The following is a 13,174-nucleotide window of genomic DNA, read 5'->3' as shown; positions in this document are numbered from 1 at the left end:
CTCTGTAAAAGTCCAAAACTTGCTAAATGAACACTTCTGACATAATTTACGGCATGTTTATCTTAAATTTGTGCTCTACACATTCATTTGTCAATAGTATTGGATTGACAGTAAGGAAGAGGCGGACAGCTGAAATGAGATTCACCAGTGGTCCCATAAAAGTTTAGGGTGCTCTGACTAAAATATATTCACTTTCCAATACAGTTGAGCTAAAATGAACATCCCAGGATTATCCACTAAAATTACCATTGGTTTCCTGGTTGTAAAAGAAGACCTGCCACTTTATCTTGTGTTATTGTGGTTAATTAAAATTGACCAATGGCTTAGCTCTGCTTTATTGGTCCCAGTTGAGAAAGTTACAGACTGTTACGGAAACAGCAGGTTTTTGTGAGGGACATGGTCAGAGGTGGGTAGTACTCAGTTACATTAATTCAGTCACATCTATTTGAGTAATTACGCGATATTATAGAGTATAGTTTTCAGACCGTATACTTTTACTCAAATAAGAGTATTGTTATTTCAAACATGAAAGCAGGAGTAAACTGGTGGGTGACTCTCCCCACTAGGAGACTCTATATCTAAATGGACATAGCTAACCTGCTAGCCACCACATTCCAAATAGGAAGTGATCATGGGCATGCTTACACCTCCAACGCATCACAGTGTTTGCAAACATTTTAACAAACTAGTTTTCTATAGAAAAATGGAAAATGATGCCTCTACAGTTCTCCTTTTACATTAATTCTCTTTTTCTTTGAACTTTAGTTTATTAAGTTCAGCAGTGAAACTAAGCATTAAGTACAATCCTTGACAGAGGGTTATTATGTTAACAGTTATTCTGTCAATGAAGAAACTAGCCCATTTTCATTTGAAAATTGGCTGTCAACTGTTCCATGATGTAGACTGGTTTTAGTCTATGTGTCTATTCTGTCCTTGTCTGTGGGGAGTATTTCTTTATTATTTTCCTTGTTATAATCTGTCACGCAATCATCAAAAGAATACAGAGAACAAACTTTTACGTTTTCACATACATGATCTGAGAATGTTCCTAATACATAGATCAGTGGATCCATAGGTCATTTAAAAGACAATATATTTTCTACTTCTGTCTTAATGTCTTGCTAAAAGTTACAAAGGACTGGACAATCACAGAGGATATGTGAATGATCTACCACTATGCCAATTTCATTCAGCATGGCTCTAAATGCAGTGCTTTATTTGTAAATAACAAAAGTGGTCCTTTGCTCAAATACAAGAACAGTTTGCATTATCCCCAAAGAATTTGAGGTTATTGCCCTCAAAAACTGATTAACAGCACATAGGCTATTTCTCATCCACCTTTTGAACCCATTGCCCCACATGGATGGTTGGAAGTCTACAGTTGAAACCCTAAGTTTACATACACTATAACAAAAGACACATACATAGAATTGTGCTTGCTGGTGGTACAGCGTTTTAAGGTGTTGCACATATGTGGTTATCTCTACCTCTGCATTGTGGGTTTGCTTCCTGACTGAGACCTTTTGCCAGATGTCTCTATCACAGTTCAGATGTCCTGTTTTTGGGCCTGAAAAAGATAAGAATTTAAACAACTTTGTAAAAACAGCTTATTTGATGTGTGTCTATGGAGGTTTTTAACTAAGCAGCACTGAGACTTGGCACAAAATGTTACTGTTACATTTTGAACAACTCTTGGCTATTCACAAATCAAATCGTTGAACTGACATGTAATCCATCAAATAATCCCTATGCCCAATCACTCCCAATGGTATAGCCTCTAAACTCACGTTGGTTTTACGCAAGAAGAGAGAGAGAGAACGCGTCAAGAGAAGAGAGACAGCCTGAAAAGCCAGTCTAGTGTGTAAATTCACTGCGCTTCACTCGAGGAGGCAGAATCTTTCTCTTCTCCTCCTCCTCCGTCTCTTCCAGCGGCTGTCAGGGGCCACAGAGCGACCACCCAGCCGGTCTAAACTGCACCATGCCTGGACAGCAGCTCCAGCCCTGCCCGGTGTCTCTTCTTCCACCTCGTTTGAGCGGATTTACGCGCAGCAGTGGAGTCGCGATGGATCCAAGACGCAGAGAACTGTGACCACGAAACGGAAACTTAAAACTGGAGAAGATAGTTTGGGAATTTTCATTAGTTTGAGTTTAGTTTTGGGGGGAGTTTTATCGGGAGATGTTGCATGTTTATCGCTCCCCGCCAGCTCCAGCCCGGCCGCAGTGAGTGGGACTTGTAGCCGAGGAACGCGCAGGTCGTGGCGGGTCCTGATGCAGTGTGTCCGGCCGCTGTGGGCTCTGACTGCCGTGGCGGTCTGTGCGCTGCTCCTGCTGCTGCTGCACAACCACATGCTCGGAGAAGGTAGGCTACAGGCTAATGTTAGGGTTGAAAACACGTGGTCATTGTATTGTACCTCTCTTTTTACGCACAGCAAGATTTTTAGATTTTTAAAAAACCCTTTGCCCACAATTGCTATTTTAAATTAGTTATATTAGATTTGTTAGCTCTTGATGCCTTTTTATTATTATATTAAGTTTTGCATTAAAGATTTGATTAATAAAGCTTAATGGGTTTGATAAAGCTTAAGTTAATGATATAAAAGGACAATTGTTGGTCACCTTTGCATAAACCGCTATATAGACAGTAGGCTGTAATTGGCCTGGTTATAACTAAACAGGTTGTCACACATCATTTAGGTTATTACACTTAACCATAGGCTATTAAACTTCATAACATATTCCAATCCATCTTTATTTTATACAAAACACAACTCAAACAAAAATACCAACTCATACACAACACATGAATCTATACAATGAGTTTGAATTTGATTGTACTCCTGTAGCCTCCTGTAGCACTGGACTCACACATATATTTTGTCATCATCATGGGCATACTGTACTGTGTGAGGTTATGGTTCAGCCACATTTGAAATTTGGTTATCAAGGCCAATTTATTGTCTTTAACATTTTGTATTCTACTGCATTTAAGGGTTGAGTCCCAATGGGCTGAAATTACACTTGTTTATAATTTACTTTTGCTGCAGCTTATACAATTAAAACTCAAGCAACATTAGAGAGACAAGTCATGAGCCAGTAGGGCAACGTTTATTTGTTCATGTATTCAGAATTTAAGAATTAACCCAACAGACAATACACTATATTAATATGGGCCTACTGACAGGCCTACTATCAGTGCTCATGTAGAGTCTAGGGAAACTTCTGCAGGGAACTATGAACATGAACATTTTAGTTTCTCCAGTATGAGAAAGCTGTCCAAATCCTGCACAGATCTTGAACCAGGCCTTGACCCCAGTGGCCTCTCTTGTTTCTCCAAAGTCTTTTAAAAACCTCAGATGTGTGAGCGACGGGATTTCCAAAGCTCCATTGAAGCACCTCATCAGTATTCGAGGGGTGTGTCCTGTGTTTCCATGGTGACAAACTCAGACCTGAATTTTATCTCCAGCTTCAGATCAACTCTTTAGATAAACAGGAAACCAAAGTGACATGGCATGAATAAGATTCTACACTTTGATTTTAGAATGTTAGATGATTGGCTTTTGAAACAAAAGTAACATATCCACACTTGTTGAATATTATACATTTTTGGGGGTGGGGGGTGGGGATTCCCGATCTATGAGTTTCAACTTCCTGTTATGTGGGGCCATTTTGAGGATGGTTGATCATTAAAAGGACATAATATTTTAACTGCTGTAACAACAGTTCTGACAGCTCATTTGACATTTTATCATTTTGAAATTCATGAATTTGACCTCTGCATTTGGCCAATTTTTCTTCTAATCCTTCTGATGCCATTTTTTGTGTATTTGGTTGGGACAATGGGCTCATTTCCTCGTTGTCCCATTTTTGCTCTCAGCAACACACTCTCATTCATTTACTCGTATACGTCAATGAGGGGGGCAGAATGGGTTAAGTGTCTTGCCCAAGGACAGAACTGCACTATGCAGTCCAACCACTGAGCCACTGCTGCCCCACTACAGTACCTAATATTTCCAACAGTTTCACACTCAAAGTGCTGCATAACGTCTGAAATCAGACAAGACTGGGCATTCTGAAGGTCGCCTTACTGACCAGTTCTATCTAAAGAAAGAAGTGAGTAAAAAGGGTTTATTTTATATTTATTATTGTTTGACTAGCTGTGTGCTTTATTGTGTGCAGAGATGGACATAAACTTGTTCTATATCTGTGCTTGAAAATTATTGCTCTCGGTACAACATACTGTTACATAATTAATCTTGCCTCCATAGTAATAATAATGCATTCAATGTATACAGTGGCGTATGGATACTCAAAGGCACTTACATTGCATCATTCATTCACTCCACATCTGGTGGTGGTAATTTATCCACTGTAGGCACAGCTGCCCTTGCAGACAGAGAGAATGAGGTGATAATATGTGCAGTTGGCCCCTTCAACCACCACCAATTACTTAACCCACCTGGCCTAGTATGAATGTAGTGTGTAAGTGTCAACAGTAGGCACTAGTCTTGAGCCACTGAGGTCCCACTGTGGCACCTGGTATACCCAGTGGTCTTGCATCCCAGTAGGCCCAACCCTGCTCAGTTTCCTGAGATCAGACAAGATTGGGCATTGACAAAGTGTAATGGCCTAGACTCTAAATACTTTTACAATATAAGTTCTACTAAACATCCAGGACTAATTTCAACTCTTCTTTTATTTGTCAGTTTATAACTTTTTGTTTGCTTGTATATTACATTTAGACTTATTATCTTATAGTCTTTTATTATGTATAGTAATATATATATATGTGGTGTATATATGTCTAAGTGTACCTTCATATGTGTCCCATAGGTCAGCTGTCAGCAGGTACCTGTGAAGTGGTGACTCTTGACCGGGACAGCAGTCAGCCCCGGACCACCATCGCCCGGCAGACGGCCCGCTGTGCCTGCAGAAGGGGGCAGATCGCTGGGACAACCAGAGCTCGACCTGCCTGCGTAGATGGTGAGAGATGCACGGGGTGTCAGTACAATATGTTTGGCTAAGCTGATTCAAAGGGACCCACAAAACATAATGAGAAAATACAAATGCAATGTAACTGTAAAAGTATGCAAGTGTTGCTTCTTGGTGAAATGTACTTTAAACAAGGGGGATACAAGGGGACAGGGATAGGATATTGATGGCTAAACAAGTATAGATAACACTTTATAATAACTACACCTAATTAGCCTTTATAAAGCATAATAAAAAAATGTTTATTAAGAATTATTCAGGTTTAGTAGCTGTTACCCAAACACTTAACTTCTCAGTTACGTTACTAAGCCACAATCATTCTTAATAAACTATTTGTTAATTATCAATTATGGCTACTTGAGTTGTAGTTATTAAAGTGTAAGTGTAACCAAATTATATTTATAAAAAATATTTAAGTTAACCTTTTAAAATTTTGTAATCTTTATCATACATATAAATCTGAACTTTAAAAAGTTTCATACATCCTCATAAAACGCTTCATATCTCCTTATAACTTGTTCCATAACTTCTGTGTAATCCCTTAGCTGTCCAGGTATGACCCATAGCCACAGAAAAAGTCGATTCTGTCAACTGGACAAATGTTTTAGAGTGAAGTTTTTGGACATTTGTCCAGCTGACGGAATAAAATTTTTCTCTCGCTATTAAAAAAACATTACATAAATCTTGCACAGCTGTTTCTCTTTGGTCTCATGTAAACCCGTTCACCTGCACCTCATTGGCCAATCAGATGTGAGGATGGATGGCGGCATTTTCAGTTTTTTGCGAGTCGTTAAATTTAGAAAAGAGTCGTCCACATTAACAAATCGTCACTGTATTAATCTGAAGCGGGAGCGGCGCACACCTGCGAGCTTTGATGCATCATGCTGCGTCCACAGATCGACCGCTCAGCATGCCCCATTTATCCACGACCAACGGCGGCCATCTTGTAATCGCTGCATTCATCACAGAGACGAGAGCCAGAGGCAGCAAGTCCCCAGAGAGCCGACGAGACCAGGCAAAACAAACAGATGTGGAGAGGGAAGAACAATTATACATTTTAGATTCAAACTTTATAATCTTATCATGCTTAAAGTGGAACTAAACACTAAATCCACTTCTTTTGGTACTAAACTGTATATAGTGTTTTAATAGCATTATCTACTGTTCCCAGTCATTTTGTCTTTTTTGAATTAAATTTTGTGGTCCGTCCAATGGCCTCTGCAATTTCCAATAGTTGGTGACATCATGCAAGACTGCCCTGATTACAGCCAGGTGTTTCTGATTACAAACACCGAGCTGCAGAGGTGGAGTTGAAGTGTGGACACCTATTAAACTAATCACGCTGTTCCTCATATGTCCTCCCCCCTCACTCTCTTTAGTCCACTGGCACTGCCCAGTTTAGCAGCACTATTTGAAATGCAGTTGTGGGCTGTGCTTAGGTGTTTAATCCCACTTTAAACTTGGCCTTGGTCTTTATTCAACTTGCCTCTAGTTGTTATGTGCAATATGAAAGTGAAAGAAACAATAAGGCAGAGTTGTGTCCAAATTTCATCCCTAGCGTGAAAATTCTCAAAGCACAAAAGACATTAAAAAGTTTAAAATAAAAAACAAAAAGACTTTGAAATCAAGCGGGAAAAGTCCTGTATTTTCATGTGCTACATTGGTCCAGAGCTGAATTTTGAAACCTCAAATCCCGTTGGCAAAAATGATGGAAAAACTAAGAATGAAACTCCTCCAGCTAATGTAGTCCTGACTAAAGCTATAGCTCAAGATCTGGAGATGGGTCCCCAGATGCAGGGGCCCCCACTGTGTCATGGAAGAATGGGTCAAATGCAGAGACAAATTTTCCTACAAGAACAATAAAGTGTGGGGCTACTCAACTGACGTTTTTCCAGTAGTGCCACCATCTTGAAAATAAGACTTAAACCCAACAATGGAGGTTAGGAAAGAGATTTATTGGCCAGTGTAACAATGTGCTAAAACAGTGTTAAAATTGACATTTCTCATGCTAGACAAAAAAATGAATGCATTAACATAATCATGATAATTACTTTTTACATTTTAAGATCCTAATTATTGTGGTACTCAGAAATTAAGAGGCAAAATATTTTATTTAGATGGTTGTTGGTGTGAAATGTTTTAGAACCACTAGCCTAAATAATTAATTGCATGCATTCAAACTGCAATTTCGATTCCATTGAGATTAATCTTGCAACCCAGAAGACCTTATTTCACCTAACTTTAACTACTTATGTAACTTGGTGAAGCATAAATTGTATTTCATATTCACATCACTTAGCTCATATCTATCCTCTATAGTTTAAATGAGGTCAACAAGGAGGGCAGAATGGGTAAGGATTTGTCCCATCAGCTGATACTAGCATCTCTACCATGTTTCCCTCCTTAGTGCTTATCGTGCGTACTCGGCAGTGGTGTGACATGTCTCCCTGTTTGGACCATGAGGGCTGTGGTCTCCTGGTCAACAACTCGGGCTGGACCTGTACTCAGCCTGGAGGACGGGTCAAGACCACCACGGTAAGAGGCAAATACGCCCCAAAACACATGTTGGTTATCGACTCCTGTTTTCATCGTCCCCGGCATTCTCTGATAACAAATATATTTTTGTGAGTAGGGTTGCCTCTCCACAGATCAGACTTGTCCTCCTTAGAGATAGTTAAGGCAAAGCATTAACATGTTCACAGAGACAAGCAGGTGGGGGACACACTACCAAAAAAATTATAGTCCACCTTTAAAGCACTTCATCCCCACATCTCTAATAGAATAGCAAAACAAGTTGTATCTCACAGTGACTCGGGATTAAAATATTAAGAACAAAGTATATATTACTCAGATGTTAATGAAAGTCTGAAATCACTGTGACTATCAGCTCCTGACCATAAAACAAAGCGCTTCAGTCGAAGCGTTCTAAACCTGTTTCCCAAATGTTCTTGTGTATTTACGTCCTCTAGCTTCTACCTCAGAGCTACGAGTTTGTCCCTGACCGTCTCCAAGGACAACGCCGGCAACTCGCTCTGAAATTGAACCACCAGTGATTTGTTCCCTTGTTTTCCTATTTGTCAATGTAAAGCCATGCAAAACAGCCTCGAGTGATAGAATGCAGGAACTGAGAGAAAGAGAGAGAAGAAGGGATAGTTATTGGGAGAAAAAACTTCAGGGGTTAAGATGACAGAAATAGAAATCAAAAGCCTGGTTGTTTTTGTATATTGTAAATTAGACATAACACAACTGTTATAGAATACATAATTGGGGTGAGTTGAAAACACGATACACAATATTTCAAATTAAATTAAAATGAATTCTACCATGTAATGCAGTTTTTGTTTTTGTTTTTTTTGTCAAGTTGGTCTGAGCAACATTGAGAAAAACCCTACTGCAATGTATTATTTTCATGTACAAAACATTTCTGTAACATAATTATTTAATTTAACAATAACAGAAATAAAAAAGGTAGTTGTGATGTTTATAGAGCAATTTTTCCACAATGAATAACAATCAAATCAAAATAGCAATTTAGATTGTTCCAATCATCAAATTGCAACCCTGCAATTTTTCTAGGTAATAGAATGTTTTCTGCAAACCACAAAATATTCTGGCTTAATTTAAAAAATGAAGAAAAAGAGTTTAAACCTCAAACAAACATGTTCTGAAAATGTAATTCTTGTATTGGTTTAAGAGCTTACATTTCAGTCTTTACTTATTTTTCCAGTCCAAAATGTGTGGAAAAAACAAACACTATTGATTATTATTTATTTTATCTGTCATACTTCTTTGACAGGCTACATATAAAAATAAATAAAATCAAATTTAAGCAGGTGCAGCGTTCCTTTATTTCTGTGCTTTGATTGGCTGTCGCTAAAGTCTTGCGGCCCAGTGGGATCAATTACAGAAAGAGGGGCATACTGAACAACCTGTCATTGTGCCCACTCCCCAACGGGACAGTTTTACACCCCAGCACAGGTGTTCAGGACAGAGCCGACTAAAGCAGTATATAAATTCATAGAAAAATATGGAACTTTATAACATCAAGAGTCACCTATATGAAACAATTAGTCCAGGAACATTCATGCCTTCCTCATAATTGATATTAACTTTGGAACTTTGCTTTGTAGATAAATGATTGTTACTTTTTACTTGCACTTGTGACAAATTGCAGGGCATTTTGTGGCTATGCAAATGTATATTTCATCCTAACAAACCTATTCGTCAATGGCATTCTAGTCAAAAGTGAGAATGTCCTCAACCATCATATTTTACAGGTAGATGCCAGAGAGGAAGGGATGTCTGAGGAGACTGATAGTTATGGACTTTTTGGAGCTTTCTACTATAGTATAATGGTAGTCCGTCATCAAAACGTGCCTGAAGTTGTTGTACATTTCATCCATGCATGTTTGAGTATTATTGCAATCTCTTCTGGGCCCTATTGGAACTCACGGCTTGCAATCCAAGCCTGTGCAAAACTCAGCCCACAAGCATAATGCTCCAACTAGCCATTTTTCATAAATATACAAAAGCAGGATACAGTTTCACAAACCTGATGCAGTGTGCAGTAGTTTCATTAGTGGAGTGCTCGCTGATTGTGTAGTGATGGCACTCTGAAGAGGGACTGTGCAGAGACTAAGTGGAGTCAAAAACTAAACTGAAACTAATTAAACATTTGAATGTGCTCATTTTGGCAAATACAACATTTTCAAAGCAATAAAAAGGTAACAACTAAGCATATTATGTGTTATCAATTCCCCATAGAAGTGTAATATATCCCCCCTTTAAAGCTTTTTAAAGCACTACATTCCCTGCCCACACTATCGGTTGACCATACTTTGGTACAGATTGGTAGCCACATATCAATCAGACATCCAAGGGCATCAAAGCTTTCTCTAATGACCAGCTACACTCCCCCATTCAAACAGGCAATGTTGGTGAAATGTCTTGCCCAAGGACACAACTACTACTTATGGGACAACTCTACTTGGGGCACTTAAATAGATTTTTTCATATATTCTGTTCTGTCCTCATGCTGCCACGGACTCCAGTTTTGGAATGGCGGTCCGGCCCCTCCTTTGAGATTCCTGGTCAAACTTTCTCCTTGTAGACATTTCAGCCTCTGTGCAATTGTCTTCAGGTGAAAGTAGCAGTCATCACATTCAACTGTCTAAACTCTGAATTATTCATGCTTACTCAGGTCCGAGTACACCTGGAATCCCAAAACAGGAGTCAGACCAGGACATTTCTCTGAGGTGTCCCTAAATGCACCACTGACAGTGAGCTGGGGCTGTGTCAAACCAATAAGACCAAATTGGATATTCAATGTCTTTGTAGATTTAGAAAGTGTGTTCTTGCCGCAGCTGTAGGTAACTATAAACTGCTATCATTAAAGGATGCAAATTATTATTCATCCCAGTATTTTTTTTCAATTATATATGCGCACGGGGAGCTGCGGGTAGATGTCACTGACGATGTATTAAACACTTTACAAATGCAAGGAAAACTTCACCGAAGGACACTTCTGCTTTTCGAAAGGTACATCTTTGTGTGCCAATGCTAGCGCTAAGTTCTATTAAAATGTTAAATGTAAAGTAACAACAACACTTAATTTGCTGTAAGGACGACCAAATTATTTTTAGATGTTCATTATTTCAGTCAGTGGCATGAATTAAATATTTATTAGGCTCCAAAGTTACCATTAGCATTAGCTCTGACACACAAAGACAAATCTTTGTAAACACAGAAGTGTCCTTTGGTGAAGTTTTCCCCGTATTTGTGTTTAACACATCAGGGACATCCACACGCAGCTCCCTGTCCACTGTTTGATCAGTCAGGATTTATTGATTTTAATGTGACTCGGCAAAAACTTCATAGATATTAGATTACACTGGAAATTGTTGCGCCAACTGTCCCTCTGATTAGAACTGGCTTCTGTGCACAGAGCCAGGTCCAAATATGGAACTTGACTTACAAATTTGCCCCATTACTGCAACCCTCAATGAGCTTCATTTGACTGGAGCGAAACGCTATGGGTGATGTCACACTCCCTTTGTCCACTTCTTTATACAGTCTATGGCCCGGATTAGGCATGTTTTGATTAAGCAAATGTTATTCCAAAACTGCTAACAATCTCTATTTTTGTGCTTGTCCGGTGGATTTCTACTGTCCATTCCAAAAACAGGCTACAAGTGCATCTATGGAAATTGTTCATTAAGAGTGAGTTCCCATGCAACCCATCTAACCAATAACCTTTCCAACAAAAAAAAAAAAACAAGGAAAAAGAAGAAAAGAAAAAATAATGGTTGTTGGTATAATGTATAATGTCAATAAGCAGAAGAAGATACTTGCAGTAATTATCAGTATGACTAAATCTGCTTTTTCATCTTCTATAGGTCTCCTGACAGCTATAAGCAAGGATTCACATCTATACTGGAATACTCAATACTGTGAGCATCTAAAACCAGTGGTGATGGACAGTGAGACACCAGCTGTAACACTCCCTGTGGTGGACTACAGTAAATACAAGAGAACAACCAGCAGCAAACCAAGAAGTGGGATATAAGTACTACAATAAGACTATATGGACCTACAGACCAAAGATGAGATCAAGAGGAAAACTGAAAAGTTAACAATTATTCTAAACATTAAAATGTTCAATAAAAAAAACTGAGGGAACAAGGATCACAGACCTTAAATTGCAGCGATAAAATATCAGAGGCTATACAAAGTAATGTGGAGATGTATTTTTTTATGTAATATTGTAAATGAACGGTTTATATGCAGTAGTGATACGTAATGACATGAAACTCACAGAATAAAATATTTGACAAATCCAACAAAAGGAGTTGATCGATTCATTTGACAAAATTATATATAAAACAGTTTTCTTCCTTGAGCACAATCACTGGAAACACTATATCTCTTTAGTTTCTGGTGTGAGGAAAATATTCTTAACAAACATCTGACTGTATAAATTGGCATTCATTTATGATGACATTCAGAAGATATAATATTCTAAAGAGGCTTTATTTTCTTTAAAAGAAGCTATGGTTTAAAATTTGTCTTTCGACTGTTATAATGTACCTGCTTTATGGTAAATATCAAATATTCATTTAAGCTATGTTACAACATTGATCAGAACCAGTTAATTGTGAAGAAGACATATTGTGCTTTGGTCTGCTATATAGCCTAGTTATAATCTGCGAGACCGGAAGATCATTATGTTATATTTTGGACATTGCCATAAATGGCAATATAGACCTTAGACAACTTAAAAATAAAAAAAAACTTAAAAGAAACAAGTCTTCAGATTTCCAGGTTGGAAAATTGCGATGCACCATGAGTTATTAGGAGCAGATTCCTCTCTGCCCCTTTACTATACGTCAACGTCGTCACAGTGAAGTATGGAGCTCAACAGTGACCCCTCCAGTGAAAAAAACTGGGAGTAAAGACGTCTTGAATGCAGGAGGATTACTCAAACAGGGAAAACAGTTATACAGTATACAATTAACATACTTAAAAGCCCTGAAAAGTTGCTTTTGCTAAATGATGCCTTTCAGGTTTACTTTATTATCCACAGAAAATGTATAATGTTATTCATCTGTAGTAATTAATAATAATAATACATATTAATCAGTCATTTATTAGTATAAGCCGAGATATCTTTCCTCTACATTAGACGTACAGTACAGCCATGTGTCTCTACATGTTACAGTATGCAGAGCGATTTTCTGGCTGAATAATTCAAGAGCTGAGGATGTGATTCACGTTGTTTATGTGTTGTGCTTAATCCAGGATAATTGTGCATATGTACTCCATGCATAAATCAGGACTATACATAGACCTACAGAAAACTAAACTCATTAGCTCAGCCTCTAACATAGTCAGAGCACGGCCTTTTTTCAATACAATCAAATCTGAAATGGTAGCGTGAAACTGACACAGATCAGGTCATTAAATGTAAAAAAAAAAATACTGAAATCCATTCAGCACTCCAAATCTGGTTTAACTCTATCAATAAATGCAATCACCCACTGTTATGTGTTAAATGAGAATTGAGAACAACAACCATATCTATCTACTGGTTGTAACATTTCAAACTCAATTTCTACACTATAAATTGACTCCAGTTTTCATAGGCTACCTCAATAATAATAAAACATTTTATATGCTAAGTAAGTTA

General features: G+C 38.2%; 1 protein-coding gene across 1 annotated transcript; it reads left to right on the top strand.

Moving 5' to 3' along the window:
- Positions 1-1,809: 1,809 nt before the first annotated feature.
- Positions 1,810-11,826, top strand: LOC117371846 (chemokine-like protein TAFA-5). The gene is made up of 4 exons (XM_055222351.1): positions 1,810-2,359; positions 4,831-4,980; positions 7,397-7,524; positions 11,385-11,826. Exons 1-4 carry the CDS (start codon positions 2,269-2,271, stop codon positions 11,391-11,393), a joined length of 378 nt encoding a protein of 125 aa, XP_055078326.1. The 5' UTR covers positions 1,810-2,268; the 3' UTR covers positions 11,394-11,826.
- Positions 11,827-13,174: the final 1,348 nt, after the last annotated feature.

This window comes from Periophthalmus magnuspinnatus, chromosome 6, assembly GCF_009829125.3.
Source record: "Periophthalmus magnuspinnatus isolate fPerMag1 chromosome 6, fPerMag1.2.pri, whole genome shotgun sequence".
Lineage (NCBI taxonomy): Eukaryota > Metazoa > Chordata > Actinopteri > Gobiiformes > Gobiidae > Periophthalmus > Periophthalmus magnuspinnatus.
The sequence above is the reverse complement of the archived record's forward strand: the minus strand, read 5'-3'. Positions and strand labels throughout refer to the sequence as shown.

Excerpts from the sequence above, each read along its gene's own strand:
- LOC117371846 (XM_055222351.1), top strand. The coding sequence starts at position 2,269 with ATGCAGTGTGTCCGGCCGCTGTGGGCTCTGACTGCCGTGGCGGTCTGT. Across the intron at positions 2,360-4,830 it reads CAACCACATGCTCGGAGAAG|GTCAGCTGTCAGCAGGTACC; the intron begins GTAGGCTACAGG and ends TGTGTCCCATAG. Across the intron at positions 4,981-7,396 it reads TCGACCTGCCTGCGTAGATG|TGCTTATCGTGCGTACTCGG; the intron begins GTGAGAGATGCA and ends TTCCCTCCTTAG.